This window comes from Tyto alba, unplaced genomic scaffold (assembly GCF_018691265.1).
Source record: "Tyto alba isolate M040663 unplaced genomic scaffold, T.alba_DEE_v4.0 Super-Scaffold_20, whole genome shotgun sequence".
Lineage (NCBI taxonomy): Eukaryota > Metazoa > Chordata > Aves > Strigiformes > Tytonidae > Tyto > Tyto alba.
In genome coordinates, this window is record NW_024881283.1 from 8,922,708 (window position 1) to 8,943,578 (window position 20,871).

Sequence of the window (20,871 nt, forward strand, 5' to 3'; positions counted from 1 at the left end):
TTTCTGTGCTTGAGTTGAGCTTCTGAAAACATCCAGCCCAAAACCTCGTGGAGCTTAAAGCCAACCCTCCCCCTGCCCCAAACCAGATATGCTGGGGAAGAAGGGAAGAGGAAGGAACCCTTTTCTCCCCCCCACCCCCCCCCCATAAGAAGAGGCTTTGACTTGAGGCAAGAAAAACCATAATTAATATGGAAGCAGAGCACCATCAACTCAAGGCTCACACAATTAGCTGAGCTCCCTCCCCTGCAGCAGCACATCGCCACCCACACCCCCAAGGCTCCCGACTGGCCTCCAGACCTGCTCTTTAGGTGACTCCTAAATCCCCCCCCGGCCTTTCATGTTCTCACCGTTACCACTTTTTTGTAAAAGCTTAAAACTTACCTTTAGGACAGGCCTCGGTCAGATTTTGTTGACCATTAGCGTAAAGCTGCAGGGCTAATAATTTCAGTTTTCCCTGCAGCCAGAGCTGCAGGAATGCAGCGTTTACCCCCAGCCCTGAGCTGCGAGTCTCTCGTGGGTATAAAAGTGGCAACTGACCCAATTCTGCCCCTGCTGAGCCTGGTTCCTCGCGTCCTGCTGGCCCTTAGCTTCCAGGCAAACGCTATTCCTGCCTGCCATTTGGGCTGCAGCCCTGCTACCAAGCAGATGGAGTTGGTTGGATTTGGATGAAAGGCTCCAAACCCCCACACCTGAAGTGAACAACTCACACCCATGGCAGTAGTGTTTAGCACAATCTGTTACACTGTTTAAAAACAAGATAAGTCAGCTGAGGTTTCACTGCAGTATTTTATTTGGGAATTTACATATACACAGGATAAAGCAGACTGCAGAAGTCTGACTTCTTGCTCACGCTGATGAGTTTAAGCAGTTGTGTTCTACTGAAGATGAGAAAAGAAATCTGACCCACCCACTTCTTATGCCTAGATTAAAATGTGAAAAGCTAGCTGGGAAGGGGTACGGGGATTACACAGGAACAAAAAAATATGAAAAAAGTATAAATTAGGATGTCATAGTCATTTTAAAAGTGTAAGAAAACTTGCAGTGGGCTCTCAGCCCTTGATAAGTTAACTCTCAGTTAGATTGTTAAAAGTTAAATACATCAATACCACATTTTAGACAGAAAAGCCACTCTGAAGTGCAAGTTTCACATTCCAAACAGCTTGCCCCCACACTGTGCGAGAATCCTGCTTGCTCACGGGGGGAGGGAGAGGGGTCTTCAAAATGACTTTGGTTCCAATGAGGGTTGGCGAGCCAAGCACAGCGAGGCCTCAGCTCCGGAGAACTCCACTCAAGGGAAGAGGTAGCAAGGCTTGCTTGCCCCTGGGCTTGGGTTAAAATCCAGTTCCTCAGCACCAAACAAGGTTTCCACCCCTCCGCTAACCAACACCCCTACTAATACTAGAGTTTAAGTGATTCTTAAAAGGCCTGACATTACAGGCAGTATTAAGGACAGATTTCCCAAGTTCCTCAGTCACACCTCTGCCAAGATACCCAGCAGGACATTAAGTGCTACCCAGAAGCATTAGTGGAGGTTTGTGCAAGGAGGGGGTCCACCCCAGAAGTGTGCATTGACTGTGCTAAATACAGGGGAGCTCATGTTCTGACCACTGAGGTTTCACCGTGTCTGACAGTGAAAAGGCAGAGATGGGTCTCAGTTATGGAAAGAGGTTCAGGCTGGGCAGCCAGCCAGAAAGAAAAACCCTGAATGTCTCATGGAGCAGTTTTGAAGAACAGAACAGAAGGCAAAAATGGTCACAACGCAAGGGATCATTTCCACATCTGAGTGCTGAGGGACTGATTGCTGCCCTGGGCACCTCCTCCACCCATTGACTGTCCATATCCCATCACGCCATTAGCTCCATAGAAGTTCATCCCAGCCATCTGCTGGGTCATCTGCAAAGGGGAGAGGAGAGAAGTCAAGGCTATATCAAGGAGAACTGCCAGCCCACAGCAGCTAAAGGCAAACCTCTTGCTCCCCAACACGTTACAGGCCTGAGCGAGTTCTTCTAAAGCGTTATAGTGAACAGAAGCCACTGGCTGAGACGGGGTGTACGCCCGCCCTAGCAAGCTGAAGCAGCTTTCATTTTAGCTGCTGTCGCACTGGTTTTTGCTCTCCACCAAGCAGTGAGAGCCTCTGACTCCTCCGTGATCCCTCAAAGTTTGCCTGCAGTATCAGCAGACCTCACCCAACCCCAGCAGCCAGGCTATAAAAGCGCTGAAGTCTTCGGGTAAGAGGCTGGATTCAGCCCCGTGTGCCTCCCCTGCCCTCCAGCCACCTTCGGGTCAGCAGGTCCCACCTCACCTGAGCAATGTTCCACTGAAGCTGCTGTGCTGGCTGCACACCATAGACGGGCTGGGGGACTGCTGCCACGCCAGCTACGTAGCCAGCCTGCTGCGCAGCCATCATCCCGTTGGGGACACCAATGACAGCTGCCTGCACGTTACCCACATAGCCGGCTGGGATGGCCACGGGGGTCACCATCCCCGCAGCTCCAGGCTGGGCCATCATTCCCACGGACGGTGCCATCATGCCCCCCATCATGCTGCTGGAGGGGGCCACTCCAGGGAAGCCAGTATACGCCGCTGCAGGATACGCCATCTGAGCCGGGGCCATGAACATTGCTCCTAGAGAAAGGCAGAGAAGCGATGAAGGGAAGAACTGATGCGTTCGCTGTCAGGGGCGGAAAGGGCAACCTGCAAATCGGAGACTAGCACAACGTTCACTTGGCCACGACATCCAGACTAAGCCTGCTCACTGTGCTACTCGCCAGTTCTCAAGGACCACCTACATTCCCGCATCTTTGCTTGTCAGCTAGTGGGACACCCTGCCCACTCGGAACTGGTGTACTGCCGTTCAACAGCTCTATTTTGAGATCTGTTACCTTGCACAGGCAGCTGAGGTGTTTGAGAGCCGTACAAGGAGAGGATAGAGTCTTTAGAGAGCTGTTTCTTCCCCACTTCCTCCCCTTTGCCTCCTGGCTCGGGGAAGAGGTTCAGGTTTTCAGGAACAGAACCAGCACTTCCAGATGTTGGCATAGAGCCACTGACCTGGGACAGACAGCACAAGGACAAAAGCTGCATTCAGCACTAGGGGAAGACACAGATTATCTCATTCAAGCATCTAACTAGGCTTTGTCAAGCACTGACATTCCCTACTTACCTTCCTGGAGTCAGAGTTTGATCCCACCGATGCAAAAAGATCCAGATCCTTCTCTAAGCTGCTAGGCCTGCCGTTTGTAACGGTGGTTGTCACAGGAGCATCTGGGAGAGACAAAGCTGTGATGGCTGCTGGTGCAGATGGCCTCAGGCTGAGGGGCAGCCTCCTTGCCAACTAAGCAGCTTGCACATATGTCACCGAACCCAGCGACCTGACCTGCCACCTACTTCAGCCAACGCGCGCTGCCAGCTCTTCGCTCGCCCCGGTGCCGAGGAGGAACTTGCCCAGGAGCACGGAACTGCCCTGCACCCTAACTGTCCCGCTAACCTCAGAGCAGCCCGGAGCCACGCTGTGTCTGCAGACCACTACGGCTGCTCCTGTAACACTGCAGGCACCACCACTGCACCGGCCTAACGGAAAACATAAGGAACTGTTTCTGCTGTAGTGCTGAGCCCTGTGCTTGAGTTGCACTGGAGTAGTTTAAGCAAAACTCTCTAGTATTTCCATCAGCTATTCTTCTCCTGACGTGGAAAACAAGTACTTAAAAGCTCATCAAATTCACAAGATGAAAGATGGTGCGTAGGGTCACTGCAACAAGTGCAATAAGGCTGGAAAGGCTCTTACCAAGTCCTAGCAAGTCCATTACTGGTTCTGTAGATTTAGGAGAACTTTTTCTAGACTGCTGCGTTTCTTCTTTCTTTTGAGGCTAGGGAAAAAGAACACCAGATATCTTGTTCAAACTTTGGGTTTACTCTGTTTCATTAGAGGCTTTACTGAGAGATTAACCCTTAAAAAAATATTTTTTCCAGTGGACATAAGTGCTTCCAAAGCAAACCATTTCAGGGCGAGTATTACACAGTTGTTTCACTGTCCCATTTTGTTGAAACCCACTGGTCAAACTCAGGCATGCTCTAAACTAGGAGAAAAGTAACTGCTCGAGCTGTAAAGCTAAGCAGGGGGTAGCTGGATTCCAATCTGCTCTGCACTGCAAGGCAGAACACATCTGCTTAGTATCTGGTTGAACAGAGGAAAACAAGCTACTACCATTAGTGTGACTCAGTGCATGCACTGCTATGACTGAGGTCAGAAAAAATGCTTCCATATCAAGCTGGATTACCTCTGTTCTGCTCGAGAGAAACCTTTTAGATTGACCCATGATCATGTCTTTTGCTCTTACCATTTTCACCTTTTCAAAGATGATAGGTTCCAGTTTTCTTTCCGATACTGGCTCATTACTCCTTTTCCATTTGTCATCCTTTTCTTTCTGTAAGGAAAACCACACTGACATGAGGGTCAAAACTCATGCCATCATCCCAAAAGAAAGTGCATACAGGGCTTTACATGATGCTGTTACTAATCTAAGAAGCCTCAGAGATACAGCTAAAACACCTATATTGGAAGCCAGTCCTGCTTTGAGCGAGGAGTTGGACAAGATGGCCTTCACAGGTCCCCTCCAATTTAAATCCTTCCTACAGAATGACTGAACGCAGTCAGCCTTGGAGATGAGATTAGTCACTAATACAGGAAATGTTTAAACTGCCTATTTTCACAGACTCACTGCTTACTCATAAGACAAACATGCACTTATATCTTAACATGTATTCAGGCTTCTGTAGAAGTGATTAGAAACTAACCCTAAATGCATTGATGTCAATACTTCGGTCCATGTATTTCTTCTTTTCATATTTATCCCGAATGAAGCTCTCCACAGCTCTGCAAGCAGCTTGTTAAAGACAAATGATTCAAGAATAGAAGACTTACGTAGTATTATTTGACATGTGGATACAAAGTACAGGATGTAACTAAACTAACGACTGTTTAAAGAGCATTTTCAGCAGTAACTTTCTTAAAATAATTTAGTGTTGGATCCAACTACTTTAGCTACTCAATTTCTGCCCTTGGGTTATTCCAGGCATGACAGTGCTATAAAAGGTACATTAAATCAGGGCTTAAATTCCTAGTGTATTTTCTTCTCTGATGTATATTTACTTCAGCCGTCACTTAAGAGCATAGATGTCACTAGCACAAATCACACAATGGTCAGAAATGGGTCCTGCAAATACAAAAGCACCTCAGCCACCAGCTTAAGACAAAAACAATGGTAGAGAGGTGCCCCTGTGTTTCTTTAGGTTCACATCACTATACCCCTGTTGCTCTTGGCATCTAGAAACCCTCCTGTAAGGTAAAAGTTACAGATAATTTTTCAGAAGCGTTAAACTTTTTTAGCTGTCTCCACTGAGACTTTTAAATGCCCAGCACTCTTGAAAGTCAACCCTCCTATTTGCCACAGACTCTAAAGTGCATCTCATGCAATAGCTCCAGGCTGTAACATTCGTGTTGCAGTTCTCCACCCTTATAGCTCGGAAGCAATCCTGTCAGCTCTTCTGCTTCATTCTGCCAGCAAGCAGCCTGCAGGTGAAGCAACGCTCGGGGGGTGCCTAGCTAGGAGCTCATTCTCCCAGCTGATGCCCAGGCAGGTGAAGTTAAACCTCCTATGCAAGGAATGCAGCTACAAAGCAGCAAGATGAAAAGGCTCCATGTTTCCCCAGCAGCAAAGGAAGAAAGGATGCTGATCTGTTTGAGGTCGCCTGAAGTTCTCTGGCAGGTAGGCTTCATAAAGACGATTTGCTTTTCCATTTCCCATCTCTTGCATGCACTGCAATTCAAAAGAATTATTGAACCGTTTGTTTCACAGACATTCAAACTCTTACACATACTAGTGTGCCAGGCTGTCAAGCAAGAGTCTATCCGTGTTAACTAGAAGGCAGGTGCAGACTTTTGAAGCCTGTTCTGTGCCTGAAAGCCACTCTTCAGGCTTTTGGTGCAAGTCTACAAGCTGGGAATCCCTGTTGCTATGATCCCCTCCCCATATAATTACCCGATCCTAAACGCCACGACGCAATATTTATTCAAAGACAAGATAAATATCATATTATCAACCTAAAGTCACTCTGGAAGTCCAGGATTTGACTTCTGGAAACCTCAAGGAGAGGAGGTGAGCAGCAGCTCGACAACAGCAGCCTTTGGCAGTTTTACAGAAACTTGCAGAGCATCTGTCTTTACCCTCTGATGTTTGCTGAGCCTGAAATTATGACATTTTTCCTCCCAATCTAACCTAGCTCGATATCTTCTGCCAGCTGCACTTCCCGCATCTTTGGCCTATTCAGACTTTGTTTACTTCCCAGTTAATGAAGCCCCGCCACCAGAACAACACTGTTCATGTTTCACTCGCATTACCTGTATCTGTTCTTGTGTCCACTGGTCAAGATTAACAGATTTTACCCTGGATATATGAACTCCGAGGTTCCTGTGGATCCCAGCACAACGAATACAGATGAATACACCAATATTCCAGGATGCCCATCGTGGCCCTGCAAAGACACACAAGTGTTTCACACCAAGTCAACCTGTAGTTGTCTTGAGCAACTAAGAAACTGTACCAAGTGAACTGAGAGTGAGGTGTTACCGTTTTCATCCAGATTAGGAATTGGATTTAGACATAAACAGGATGTTTAAAGGTTGTCTCCGATTGTTTTACTTAGAGCTAATATGTTATTGCCTCCCTCTTCCATTATGAGAGCTCTATGCAAGGCAAACAACACTAAGAGGAGGAGGGAAGAAAACAGGCATTCTAACCACCCAAGACACCACAAAACCCCAATTTCATCTTGCTTAAACCGATGTAACAGTCATGTCAATGTGTTCCTGCTTTAGCAATGGACAGTCTTTTTCTGATAACCTTATTGCAGTGGAATCAGCTCCAGAATATTCACTACCACTCCAGGAAAAGCAGCACAAAATACTCAGCATTTGACATTACTGACTGCATCATCGAGTCTTCTGTTAGTCTTATGCAGGAGGATACAGCTGAGTAAGGAAAGCGGCACAGGCAAAGCCCGGTACTTTGGCCACCAAAAATGTAGAGCCAGGGGCAGAACCCCAGGTTGCAATCCCGACCCGAGGCTGATTAACAGTTCCCTCTGCAGTTTCTACAGCTCTCATCAGATTCACAGTTTGTATGTGGCTTTCGGACAGGCAGGAGAGCTCCAAGGTGTAGAAGGGAGATCATGCCAGGGAAAGAAAAAAAACAAACCACACACACAAGGAAAAGATTAACAAGCTTAGTTTTACTCACTGCAAACAGCTGCCTGAAGGAAACCCAGCTATGCATTACCCAGGGGACAGCAGGGGCCCCCACAGGCACTCCCACTGCCCGCAGCCCCCCACCCAGCCAGGGCCAGCAGACCCTGGCCACCAAAACCCTCAGTCCTGCTCAAGGAAGACCAGTTTTGGAGGCGGTCTAAGCAGGTTTTAAAACAATCGTCTGGCTAGAGCCAGCCACACAGTTAACACACAGCTTCCACCGTGGGTTGGGTATCGCTGTCCACAGGTCAGTGGCCAAATGGCCACAGCGAAGCCACATCCTGAACAAGGGACCCGGTAGCCTCCAATAAACTGTGCTAGCCCTTTTTATAGGCATTACTGCAGATGAAGAATTATTCTGTCTTTTCTTGACACAGTTAAAATAGCAAGCCTCAAAGTTAATGAGACTGAGGTGGGAGGGGGAAGAGGGGGAAAGTGTAATTTCAAAGCCCTAAAAAAGCAGCACTGTATTTGACTCTCCTGAACACGATAGATGATTGTTAACAGTTTAATTCCTATTTACTGGGAAAGTCTAGACTATCCTGAGGGATTTGGTGCTGCTAATGCAATCAGTGGCTCATGGTCCCTTCCAGGGCAAAGGTGTGCAACCTCTAATTTATAGCCAGTACCTATTCCACCTAACTTAGGATTTTTAGAAAGTCTTTTTAAAAAGCCTTCTGGCCCATCCTGCCATTGCTTCCTCCTTTTTCACTAGAAAAATGGCCCTTGAGAATGATACTAATTTAACAAAGCTGAATGAAGTCACTTCTAAGCTTAGGAACAGCTCTCGGTGAGGACCTTAATAGAAGCATAGTCTTGTCTATGCCTCAGTTCCTTTATTATACCTACCAAAATCTAGGACCGCATGCATCAAAGCAGGGGCCCACACTTTTAGCAGCACCCAAATATGCCAGTTACAAAGGCAGGCATGGGGATAAAAGGCTTGTTCAGTGTTATGCCTGTTGCACCAAGGCGAAGCCAAGAATCCCAATCCTTTATTTGATTTATTTGTGGAGTTTTCTCCCAGATACACCCTGAATGCTATAATGCGAGACTGCCGGCAGGATTACGCAAGAGATTCAAGGTTAAACTCTAGATATATTTAGGTTTTATAGGACTAAAAGGATTAATAGTCTGTTAGATACTACATTGGGGCTGTAGTAATCAGCTCACTGGTTTGTCACATGTGCTAGCTCAAGCCACTGCAACCTCCTACCCTGCGATGCCACATAAGAGAATGACTCAGTGGTACAGTTTGTTATACCCACCCTGCTTCAGTGTTCCTTCATTTGTGATGCAAGATCTGAAATAGCAAGGGCTGAGTACAGAAATAACAGCTGACCATTGCTGCAACATGTAGATCCCAGCTCTGCAAGACCCCAGTACTGAAGCAGCTTCATTATGCCAGTGAATATTTAAAAAAAAAAAAATATGTAAGGTTTCAAAAATCCTCCTAGCATTTGGTTTAGTGATAAATACATATTATAAAACCAAGGGTAGTTCTTTTCACTGATACTTATTCCTTATATACTTGTTGGGCATCCTTGCAGTGCCAATAAGCACCATGAGGGCTTCAGATCTACAGCCTAGAGGAAATACCTGAAGTTTGGGGATGCAAGGTTGTTTTTGTCCGGAGCCAGGAAGAAGATGGTGATCCCAGAACTTCAGCACTCTGCTCTGACACGATGGTGACTCCAGAGCCCACACCCAGGATATTAGGACGCTTCACCAGAACACTGCCTGAAGTCTGCAGCTAGCCCCATAGTTCTGCAAGACACATGAATTTGAACTCTAGCTCTGAGCACCCCATGCTTCTGGATGTAACTAGTAATTTCTTCAGCCTAGTTACACAGCCCTGTATTCTATCAGGACCGTGATAAAAAAGAGGAACAAGATATGGCCGCAACCCTTGAGGGTGAAAAGCTACTTTAAGATAAGCAGCTGCACGAGAGAACCACTTGCCTGGATGGCAGTGAAGGGTTGACACAGCAAGGGCCAAGACAACAGGGGAAGAGCTGCTGCTTGAATAATCAGTGCTGGGCACAGCAGCAGCCTGTCCGGAGGGGTACGAGGCAAATTCAACTTGTCCAGATGAACCAAACTCCAAACAACTTCATGCTCATCCAAATTATCATTTGGTGCCTTGAGCAGTGAGGAACATTACAGGGTTTCTTTTGCTGAAACCAGGGGTATCCCAAGCAAGACAGCCCGTCCCAACCAGGCTGCCGCTAAGGAAGCAGTGGGCCAAAGCCCAGATGTCCCAGTCAGGCTGGGTCAGATGCAACGTGCAGAGACACCAGCCCAAACACACACTCTTACTAGACCTTCACCTTTGCTAGTATCTAACGTCCCTGACCATTAAGCTAAAACAACATTTTTACCATTTCATTTCTTATAAAGCACTCGGTTTTGTGGGCAAAGGGGGATGGGCTTTGATGCAGATGTAAACAAGCCTCCCACTTCCCTCTCCTGAGGCCACGATGAAGGAGCTCGCCCTAGAACTCACACAAGGAAGTGCCCAGTAAAGATCTGGCTGGAGAGAACTTTTTGCAGTCATCCCCCCCCAGTTTCACATGCCTTTTTCAAGGTGACTGATTTGCAGAAAGCCCCAGGTGGTATTTACAGATGCGAGTTCTGTCACATGTTGCAGCATTTAAACTTCCCAAAAAACTAAATGGAGCTGAAGCTTGTACTGAAGCTACAGTGACTGAGCATTGGCAGAAGGGGCAAAACGCCTTAGTAGAAGTTAAAGGCAAAATTTTTCAGAGAACAATGTTTTTCCATCAGTAAGTCATTTTAGAGGCCACCCCAGCAGCATTTATCAGCATTGCCAGAGCTGCTGGGGAGCCCTATCCTCCCTCACAGCCTTTGTGCACACCCCGACACTCACCGCTAACCGCCTGCACGAGCACATGGCACCGGGAGCACTCTACCCTCTGGGTTCTGTGACTCATGGAAACCTATATGCAAAAGGTTTTAGGACAAGGCCAACAAACATTTAGCTTGTTAAACCACTAGAAAGAAACATGAAAGAAATTGGTCCTCGCATGAATACTCTCCCTAATGTTATAAAAATAGTTCTCTTGAGGCTGGCAGCCTCCAGATGGCTTTAGAGCTTAAGGCCTAAATGAAAACTCACTTCCCATATGCAAAACTGAGTTTGCTGCAATGACAACCAGTATCAGACATGCAAGCCTGATGCTGCAGTCACTTTTCTTTCAGTGTTACGGCTAATTTTAACATCCATGGTAAGTGAGTTACTTGGCACTAACCTGAGCTGGGCACAATTGTTCTGTTTAAGCATCTCATGCCCCTGTACATCACCTCTTACGTGCACAAATCCTTTCTGGAAAATGCTAACCATATGCAGGTAAACATGAGATTAAAGAAAATGACAGTTTCAAGTAAAACTCAAAATAGATTTAAGAGCCCAGGTATACCCTGAGTTCTGGCACAATATTAAGTCTAGATCAGACCACCTTGGGATATAATCCTAACCTGGCAATGGTCATGGAAAGATCACGAGCTTAGAAGAATCTATTGCTCAGTCAGTTTTCGTTTTAGACAGCTGCACTGAATACTTGAGCGTATTCCTAAGCGAGGATGCACCACCATCCAGCAGAGACTAGAAAGCTATGTGCAAAAAACTCAGCTGCCCAGACAGTGCTTCCATGAGACAGTTTCACAGCCTGTTTTATATCCCAGCCTGTCAAAATAAACACCACATACCAAGCTGGCCATACCAGCTTAAGTTAGCATCTAAGCCAGAATCATTAATGCCTACAAGGACTGCCTGAATGATCTGCCCTTACTGAAAAGGCTCCCAATTCCCTTTAAAACCCCGGCACAGCCTGGCTAGCCCACTTCACACCATGTCTCAGTCACTTGTTGAAAGTTCACACCCTCGAGTGTTTTTAATCAAGGAACCCAGGGGGATTCACTCCTCACCCTTTATTCAGGCACTAGATTTTGGCTCAAGCTACTCACGCAAATTTCTTTGGTAATAACCCTCCAGAAGGCATTTAAAAATAAAACAGAAGTTGGCTGCAAAGCCACTGCTCTTTTGAGAAGGGGGGTCAGGGAAAAAATAGATGCTTTCATAGGCAGGAAGGAGAGAGCATCACTATTCAAAGCCTAATGAAATATTCTTAGTGCAAACAATCATTTGCCTCGCAGGCTCCCTGCCTGCAAGCACTCCAGCAAAAGCCCAGCTGTAACAGGGAAATGTGCCTGCTCAGCCCATTGATCCCAACTAACACTGCTGCATGTGTTGGACTACGGCATCGTACAACCATCCCCTCTCAGCACTCACAGGGGAGGTGGATGTGGGAAATTCTCCTTGGAGCCGGATAATCCCTGCGAGATGACATTCACATCCTCTCGTACAAGCTTTCACCAGTACTTGGAAATTTCTCATCGAGTCAAAGTTGAAAAGCCCTACTTTTTGCCGAGCCAAATGAGGAAATAGCCAAGTATCCAAGAGCTTCATTTGACTTGTGATTTCCTTATTCTGGAAAGAGATTGCTTAATGACTTACTGAAATTCATTCCGCTCATAGAAAAGCTATGACAAAGGCTGTCTTACAAAACAACTTCCTCTGCTTTTCACTGTAGATGTCTGTTCTACAGTCAAGTGTTCAGATTAGTTTGGGGAAACAAGGTAACCTCTGCTAGTGAGTAAAAAGCACAGTTAAACTCAACTCCAAGATCTCTCAATTAGGCTATTTAGTTATTAACACAGGCTAGTTAGGTACTGGCCTGAGCATACATCCCGATGCAGGGTTCGTTGACCTATCTCTGAGATTTGTGAAGCACTAATATCTGCTGTACCCCCACATTTAGTAGCAGACTAAACTATTCACGTAGTTTTCAGGAAGCCATTGGAACGCAGTGAAAGAGGGATGCTAAAGCCAAAAAGCTCTGCAGCAAGCGAGTTTGGTAAGTATATATGCCTAGTGAAGTAGTTCAGTGGTTCAAAAATTCAACTTTATGCCAGCCTTTGAAAGATAAAAGGGCTATTTTCAGAGTTTTTGTCTTTTTTCCCCTTCAGTAAAAGATTGCTGCAGTAATTATAGGCTTTAACCACTCTTTGCAGGAAAAAGGAAGAGCCAGAGGCGTCTATGGGGGTTGAGAATATTGCTTCCGACAACAGCTTGGAGCTTTGCCTTAATCTTCTTTGCTGTATTAGCAGCAACCAGTATACTGTCTCCTTCCCCAAACCATAAGGTTGGCTACAGGTACCTTACTGGTCAAATCAGACCAAGCTGACTGATGCTGGCTCCGTTTTCTCTCAGGAACAGGCTTTGAATCTTCTACAGTTTACCAGAAACGCCGAACATTTGAGTGCTCAGTGGCCTTGAAAGCAGCTACACAGCAGCATTTGATCTACCCGAGTAGTGGTAAGTGTGCAGAAGCAGCCTTCAGTGCACATCTTATCATTGTTACCATCTTGTTCTTTGAAGAAGTGCTGTGATGATACAAACACAGATGGAGCAAGGTGGAAGAAATTAAAATAGATGCTGTGAACAGCAGGGTGGGTCCTTCCTGCTGTTTAAGAAAGTGATGTTTCTGACTTCAGTGAATAAACTGAAAGTGACAATTTCAAGCAGATGCTATAATAAGAATCCATGCAAGAGGACTGGTTGACGTTACCAATACTGATGGCAACACAGCCTAAAGATACAAAAATCAGTCAAGTTCCACAATCTGCATTTCCTGTGGTCACTAGATTTTGACCAAAACTACACACTAGTCAGTCCTAGAAGTTGCTAGGGTAAAGGCAGCAGATTTCAAGGATGCCTGAATTTCCACAAAATGCAAAAAATTTAGGTAGTAGGTAAACACCATCCCTGGGCCCAAATACACATGCAAACAGAGCAGCAGGATGGAGACTCACACTATCACAACTATTTTTACACCATCAAAATTCAACTTAGAATTTCTTCACCATCAAATCCCTTACAAGATGTCTTTAATTCTTCACTGTGTGTTAAAAAAATATTTAGACCCTATCTTCCAATCTCATTTGAACTGTGGTGATATGTAGAAGTCTCTAAGTCCTTAAAGGAACACGTAACAGAGGAAGGAGTTCCAGCTCCTGGGCCACTTTTTGCTCGATTATTGCTCTCTTCAATATCTAGAGCTAGACATGAACTATTTTTCACTATCACAGTTACTGAAAAGGACTTAACATTCATAAGGAAAGGGCATAACCTGACCAGTAAGGAATGGAATGTTTTGCCAAAAATAGGGGGTAAGCGGTTTAACAAGGCACCGAAGGTCCGATCATAGCACAGGTAAATCCAGCTCTCAGTCAGAGGAAGCTTTGCTCTATGATAGTTTCTCTTAAAAGCTAAAACTTTGTCCTAGATTTCCGGGGACACATGAAGTAATCACTATTCTGGATCAATCCGAAGGAGACCGAAGCTATTCTTGATTCTCTAGTTGGTTTTGGTAACCTACTTGCATTTTGAAAGATGAATTACCTTTAAACTGCAGAGGCATTTTCTGAAGAGGCTGGCACACAAGTTCCTGAGCGTGTTTGATACCTTATGTAATTCCTCTGGCAGTTTCTATAGGAACAAACTTTTACTAAAGTTGCAGCTATGCTCTGAGAATCACATGGCGTTTTGGGACCCTTAATTTACACCCTCTGCTATACAGCCACTCACCACACAGCCTCTCTGTTTCACCGGGGGTCAGTACAGCTGGTGCAGAAGAACACCACGGTTAAAGCTGACGTGGTTTGCCGAGATGCCCTCTGCTTGGAGGATTATCTTCGTTACCTATTTCTGGCAGATGTAGACACATGCATCCGTGTATGTGACTCAGAGCCCTGCATATCTTTTCTTAAAGGGTATCTTCCTACAACTCTCCTAAGCACAAACTAATTCCAGAATAAGTCCCCACTGAAAAGGCTGATGCTTTTTTCCCGGCTGTGTGGCTTGAATGGGAAGTTACAACTCACTTCAAGCAGGTGTATGTAGGGTCAGGCTCACAGCTGGACAGATGTTCCCTCCCACGCAGCCTTACACCATGGCAGCACTGCTCACACTTCTCAGATGAGGACTGCTAAGACATAAAGCCAGTCTCAAAGTTAATTTCTGAACATTTACACTCACTTGAAGTTAATACTGCTTTACGCATAAGTCTACTCCTTTCAAGACCTGACTTTAGAAGGGTAGAACAGCTCAGAAGCAGAAGAGAAAACGTAGCAGTCATTAAGATAACTGCAGAATATTGTGACTGCAGCTAGGAATTAAAATGAATATACAAGCACATGTGCATCCCTCTGAAAAGCTTCCATTACGTAAGACTGAGCTTTCTCCTAATACAAGATTTTCTAAGGCAAGCTGAGAAGCTTTAGTCCTACTGCTTTGATTTTTGAAGCTCACTGCAGGCAAACAGTATGCATCACTACCCACTGCTCAGTTCTCCCATAATGATCATTTCTTCAGCACATACAGTTGTTCTAAGCAGTTATTTAAAAAGTTACTCTTCATATTGCTTCTACTGAAAAGGAAATTCAGCTGCAATTCAATAGTCTGCTGATAGAGTTGAGTCACAATACATTTCTGTTGAATATTAGCAACGTTTTATATTAATACTAGTTTGGCCAGACTAAACCAACAGTAAATAAGCTAAGGCACCCATCCCACTGGAAGTTATCCTTCCTTAACTGCACCTACTCTAGCCCCAAGCTTTTTATCTTGTTCTTCCAGCTTCCTACCCAATATTTAACCACCTCTTAACAGGTATTTTCAAACTTCTACCCCTCTTTCAGAAGAGTCTGCTTGAGGAATTAGAAGGGGGTGATTTCAGCATGAAGCCCACACTTCTCACAAGATACAAGGGACAAAGGGAAGAGTCAGACAAACCAGGAGGAGCACAGGGCAAGCTTAACTGATGAAGACACAGCAGTCCCCACTGGTGCTCCCTGTGGAGGTACCTGCTGTTCCAATGTCAACAAAACTGGATCCAAGGAGCCTGTTGGATAGATGGGACTGGAAGAGCAGAGGGGAAAAGCTTGGGAGGAGGAGAGAATCAAATAGAATTAGCTGTACGTTACACAAGCTCAGCACAGAGCTTTAGAGTCAGAAATGCAGAGAAGAATCCAGTTAATGTAAGTTTACTCAACACAGGACATTTTCCATTTACTGGAAGACACCTGAACACTTAGGTCAAGTCTAACTTGCACAGATTACTCCACATCCCTGCTCCATCTACGCTGCAATTTCAGCCTCCAGACTCATTCTGATGTTCAGCAGCGTATCTTCTGACAGATACTCAATACAGTCTGACTGCCCGGCAGTCACGCTATCTTACACACAAAAAACCCCACAATACAACTGCTCTCAGAAGGCCCTTTGCCACGAGAAACACACTGGTAAAAGATCCCACTCACTCATCAACAGCTTCTCTTTTAAGATGTTTTGTTCAAGCAATTCATACAGCAAAGGCCTTCAAAAAGATTATGACAATTCATTACTCCAGCTTTTGGTGAAAATTGCTAGTCTACCACCTTAGCCATGCTGGGCAGTCCCCAGGGGAGAGCTGCATCACTGCTGGTGGCGCAGCACTGCTAGGAATCCACACTTGATCACTGCTTTTGATCATTAATATTGCTATCGTGATGGCATTCAGAGCTGCGTGTGAAAACCAGCAAGACCAGTGACCTTTGACAGCACTTGCAAGGGGAAATGTGCTGTTCTGTTTGTGCCTAACATGGCTAGGTTATGTCCCAAAAGGCTGCCACTGAGGTCTTGAGCCCTGTTTTGATCAATCAATGAAGAATACTCACATACGTGTAAGTTTTCCCTCCTAAGCTCCACTGCCAGAAAGCAGTCTAGCCACGCTCTGCTTCAGCACAGGATGTACTACTTACTACCTGTCCACCAGCTTTTGATCAGATCACCCAGTTTACCCACAGTTACTTTTGACAGAAAGTTTCCAAAGCAAAGAGGAAGAAGCAGGCAAGAGATCTCACCCAACTTCCTCCAAAACAAGAGCCTCTAACCACTGCAGTGTTTTTTCTTGCAGAAGCAAAAACCATCACGAGATTTCTTTCCCAGTTTCCTTTTCCTTTTTTTTCCCCTCCAACAACTTAGACCCAGGACATTAAGAGCTGTCTAGGGAAGCCATCAGGCTCATACTTCTGCAGTTCTCCTTTCAGGTTCATCTGTGTAGCCCTTACAGAGAAATCATGCAGAGAAAGCACGTGAAGCTATCACTGTCTCCAACAGCTTGTCAGAACAAAAGCCTTGGGAAGAGTGACGTGCCCCACAGAAGTTACCTGAATCCCACACATATGAGGAAAGGAGAATATACTGGAGAAACAAGTTTTCCACCCTTATCACACTTACAGATGCCAGTTGAACTAGGAATCACTTGTACGTGCTGCCTGATGGAAAGAAAGTAGTAACAGGAACACAGAAGACCATCTTCTCTAAGCGATCACTTTGATGAGGGCAGAAGAGATGGAAGATACCCAACTGTTTACCAGCATGGCACAGCAAACAAGAGCATGTTTGTTATACTGGTCCCAGAGTGCAGGGCCCAACCATCAGAGAGCCGATGTTCCTAAAAGCTGGGCTTCTACCCTAACACTGAGAATCTCTGTAGAGCATGCAATCAAGCAGGTACATACTAGCACTGCAGCTCACGCTAACAGGTACTGTAATCTCGTTTAGTTCTGTATATAGAAGTGGAAAAAAAATACAGCAATGAAACCCAGCAAGTAGCTAGGTCATTGGGAACAGGCATAATGGAAGTGTGGGTGGCATCTGAACAGTCTCTGCCTATGTGTCATGCTAGCTTTGAAACACACAGATCAAGCAGCAAACCACTATGAAATTCAGTAACTTCAGCATACAAACAGATGGTCAAAAGCCAGTGTTTTATTGTAAAAGTGCCTTGGTAGGTGCTGTATGAGCTTCCAGGTTCTTACTCTGCCTTCAACTTTGTTGAAACTCATGCAGAAATCCTTATGATCTTGAACACGAGCTGACAAAGGAGAGAGCTGGTGTTAGAAACACCACCTGCCACCACCAACCAACTCCCCCAGCATCATTTACTAAGCAACCAGATTTCAGCCCTGACCTTGGCAAACTAGTATTCACAACACCGTACACAAATACATTCTTCATGTATATCAGCTAGCGTAGTCAGTCTTGTAATCGGTTAAAAACAGAGAAACAATCAGCTATACAGAAAAGCAGCTATTCTTCCAGGTAGCACTGGAAATGTTGAAGGAAGCCATCTGGAGCTAGCAAATACCATGTGGCCTCTCATTAGCGCAGACTTCCAGAGAGTTTTAGTTATTACGAAGCCATATATCAAATAAATATGTGCTCTTTACTCTGCACAAGTACACCTGGGGCTCATTTCCATATGCAAAGCAGAATGTTGCAGTTACTTTCAGCAGCAGGAAGAACATCAGGCCTTTCTAGCCATCGCTGCAAACCAGCTCCAGTGCCTTGCCAGGAAAACACCACGTTAAGCCACAGTAACCAAAACACAGCCCAGTATGATGCTTTGACTGGCACCAACTACCAGCCAGACACCCGGCTGGAGAGCTTACTGTGTGTGCACCTCCTGCAGCCACAAACACCATATGTTGCCCTCAAGAATGAGATTTTGCATCTCCATAAGTCTCGTTAGTATAGTGGATAATTATTTTGCTAGATAACTCAGTACAACAGAAGCCTATTCTTCATTTCTGATTCAACCCATCTTCCCAGACACAAGCAGCTTCCAGCTTTAATGGCAATGCTGAACTGTACACTTTGCCTTTTATGCACAATTAACTGGAATACTGCATTTCCAGGATGTATGACGAACAGGAGAAGCTACAGAATTACATCTAAACAACTAACCTGAAACTGTGATGAGAATTTGTTTCCACAATGTGTACATTATCTTGTCTTTCAAGGCATGAGACAGTAAGACAGCTATTTTTGCCCTTGGAACTGGCATTAGGAGCCAAGAGATAAGCGATTTGCGAGGAATATTCTGCTCTCTGCCAACACCATCATCTTCAAGCTACATGCTCAACCAAAGCCAGGTGTGAAACATCTCAAATACACCATCTCCAAGATGAGGCAGGTTGTTACAGTGAGGTTACTATGTTTGGGTTTTTTTTTGGAGCAGGGCTGAAAACAAACCTTAATATCACCATTTTTAATGTTGTTCAGTGGTGCTCCCTGCAGTTTTTAGAGGTCGCACGGAGGTGACTAAGTCTTCCACTTACAGATGGACATAGAAAGACAGCCCCTGCTCCAAGTTCATTTATTGGAGCTATTAGGAGACAAGTCTCAAGTTCAGATCTCCAAATCTTTATAACAGGTCATTAAAATAGGATTTTAGGAAGGCATAGGCATAACCTTAACGCTTTTGCTATAGGAAAGCAAAACCTTTCTGTAGTTCACTACTGTGAAATGCATCTGCATCACCATGGAACAAGTATCAGTTGTTTTATTAATTTGTTTTGTCCTCTGGAATTCAAACATTTACATCTGACTTCCTCTCTGACCCCCTCCCACTCCTTTCTAAGAAAGGTAAGGATCACAACATGCCTTGAAATCCGTATTAAGTGGAAAAAGCAGCACAGGACAAAAATCTGAAATTCCTTCAGTGATACTTGGTTCCAGGGCTAGGTTGCAATTCCTTCCTTTTCCTTACACACCGAGCTTCCAACTACTGCTCCCATCTGATCCTCTAAAGATGATCCGCTGCTCACAGCACAGCTCTGATTTACAGGATATCGCCCCTCAGCTGGAGCGCCCTCCAAAATTACGCAACCGCAGCAGCTTTCCAGGTTCCTCTTAATACGGGACTCCTCCAGGAGAGCAGTCCCCACACGCGATTCAGTGCTTTCAAACCGACGTTTCAGATCAAGCCGCAGCGCAGTCGGGAAACCCAGGAGTTGCCGTAAGCAGATTTGGGGGCACTTTAAGCAGATTTGGGGGCACTTTTCTACTCGACTCACTCACCGAAGGAGCAAGAGCTGCAAGAAGCGGGGCTGGAGGCGGTGGGAGTGGTTTTTCCTAACAGGAGCAGTGCCAGCACAGCCTGCTGCCGCTCACTGAGCATCAAACTCTCCTGAAGCCAAATCTGGGGTGTTTTGGTTTGGTTTTTTTTTTTTTTTTCTTAAACACCAAGCGCCTCCTCAACCCATGGGGAAACCACCTACCGTGCTACAAACCCCCAAACTGTCCGCCCCTCCCGCTGCACCGGCCTTCGCCCCCCCCGCTGCCCCTGCCCGCAGCCGGAGCTCTCCCCCAGCTCCCGGGGAACTGGGGGGGGGGGGGGAGCCGGAGCCGTCACCCCCCAAGGGCTCCGCCGGGCCCGGCCCCCGGGGAACGGACACCGGAGGGCCCCAAGAGCCCTCCGCCCCAGCGCGGAGCGGGGGCAGCGCTCCGCCACACACCGGCATTGAGGCGACGCGGGTGGGGAACCACGCACAACCGCGCCGGGCCGGGCCTACCGGTCCCACCAGGCCCCGCCGCCCCCTCAACCGGCGCGGCCCGCGGGCGGAAAGGCCGAGCGGTACCTTTGGCCTGGCAGTCGGCGCAGTACTTGTTCTCCTCCTCCACCAGCAAGCTGGCCAGCACCGCCTGGTACCGGTCCACGTCGCGCACCGACTTGCCCGTCATGGCGCGGCCGGCGCTGCCCGCCCGCGGGTCACGGCGCCGCCGTCCCGGGCACCCGCCGCTTCCGGCTTCCGGGGGGGGCGGAGCGATAGAGGGGGAGGAGCCAATAGGCGCGCTTGAACGCCTTCCACCCGCCGTTAATTCGCTGCGGCGGGGGAGGCATGAATGGGTAGGGTCACGTGACGGGGCGTGGGGCTGCGGCGGGGGCGGGACGGGGGGGGGGGCGCTGAGGGGGACGGGGATGGGGAGATGGCGGGGTACGAGGGCGCTGGGTGGGGAGGGGATGGGATGGTGGCTTTGGGGTGGTTGTGGGCGGCTGGCTGGCGGTTTGGGGGGGGCTGTGGAGTCGGGGGGATGCTGGCTGGAGGTTGTGGGGGGGCTGGCTGGGGGTTTGGGGGGGCTGTGGGATCGGGGGGGGCTGGCTGGGGGTTGTGGGGGGGCTGTGGGATCGGGGGGGCTGGCTGGGGGTGATGGGGGGGCTGGTTGGGGGTTGTGGGGGGGCTGGCTGGCGGTCTGTGGGGGGTTGGCTGTGGGATGGGGGGTTGTGGGGGGCTGGCAGGGGGTTGGGAGGGTTGGTTGTGGGATGGAGGGGGTTGTGGGGGGCTCACTGAGGGTTTGGGGGGGCTGTGGAGTCGGGGGGGGGATGGCTGTGGATGGAGAGGAGTTGTGGGGGACTGACTGGGGATTTGGTGGGGGGGGGGCTGTGGAGTCCAGAGGTGCTGGCTGCGGGGTGCAGGGATGCTGGTGGGGCTGGCGGTGGGATGGAGGGGGGGCTGTGGTTGCAGGGGGCTGGTGGGGGATTTGGGGGGCTGAGCAGAGGGAGGAGGAGGAGCAGGAGGTCCCTGCTCAGTGCCCCCATCCCTGCCTGGGCCAGGCTCTGCCCCAGATCTCTGCCCCACGGGGGCACCCGTGGCTGGGGGCT

At 47.3% G+C, this 20,871-nt stretch overlaps 1 protein-coding gene across 1 annotated transcript; it reads right to left on the reverse strand.

Moving 5' to 3' along the window:
- Positions 1-767: 767 nt before the first annotated feature.
- On the reverse strand, positions 768-20,019 carry SMAP2 (small ArfGAP2). The gene is made up of 10 exons (XM_042793829.1): positions 19,850-20,019; positions 6,395-6,528; positions 5,728-5,813; positions 4,792-4,870; positions 4,335-4,421; positions 3,782-3,863; positions 3,161-3,261; positions 2,883-3,048; positions 2,303-2,625; positions 768-1,893 (listed from the first exon to the last, which is right to left on the reverse strand). The coding sequence occupies exons 1-10, from the start codon at positions 19,950-19,952 to the stop codon at positions 1,768-1,770; spliced, it is 1,287 nt and encodes a 428-aa protein (XP_042649763.1). The 5' UTR covers positions 19,953-20,019; the 3' UTR covers positions 768-1,767.
- Positions 20,020-20,871: the final 852 nt, after the last annotated feature.

Bases quoted from the DNA above. Each gene is read 5' to 3' on its own strand.
- SMAP2 (XM_042793829.1), bottom strand. From the start codon at position 19,952: ATGACGGGCAAGTCGGTGCGCGACGTGGACCGGTACCAGGCGGTGCTG. The intron at 5,814-6,394 runs GTAATGCGAGTG...TTTGAATTGCAG, and splicing joins GGACACAAGAACAGATACAG to TGCATGCAAGAGATGGGAAA. The intron at 4,422-4,791 runs GTTAGTTTCTAA...TTTTCCTTACAG, and splicing joins TTGACATCAATGCATTTAGG to AAAGAAAAGGATGACAAATG.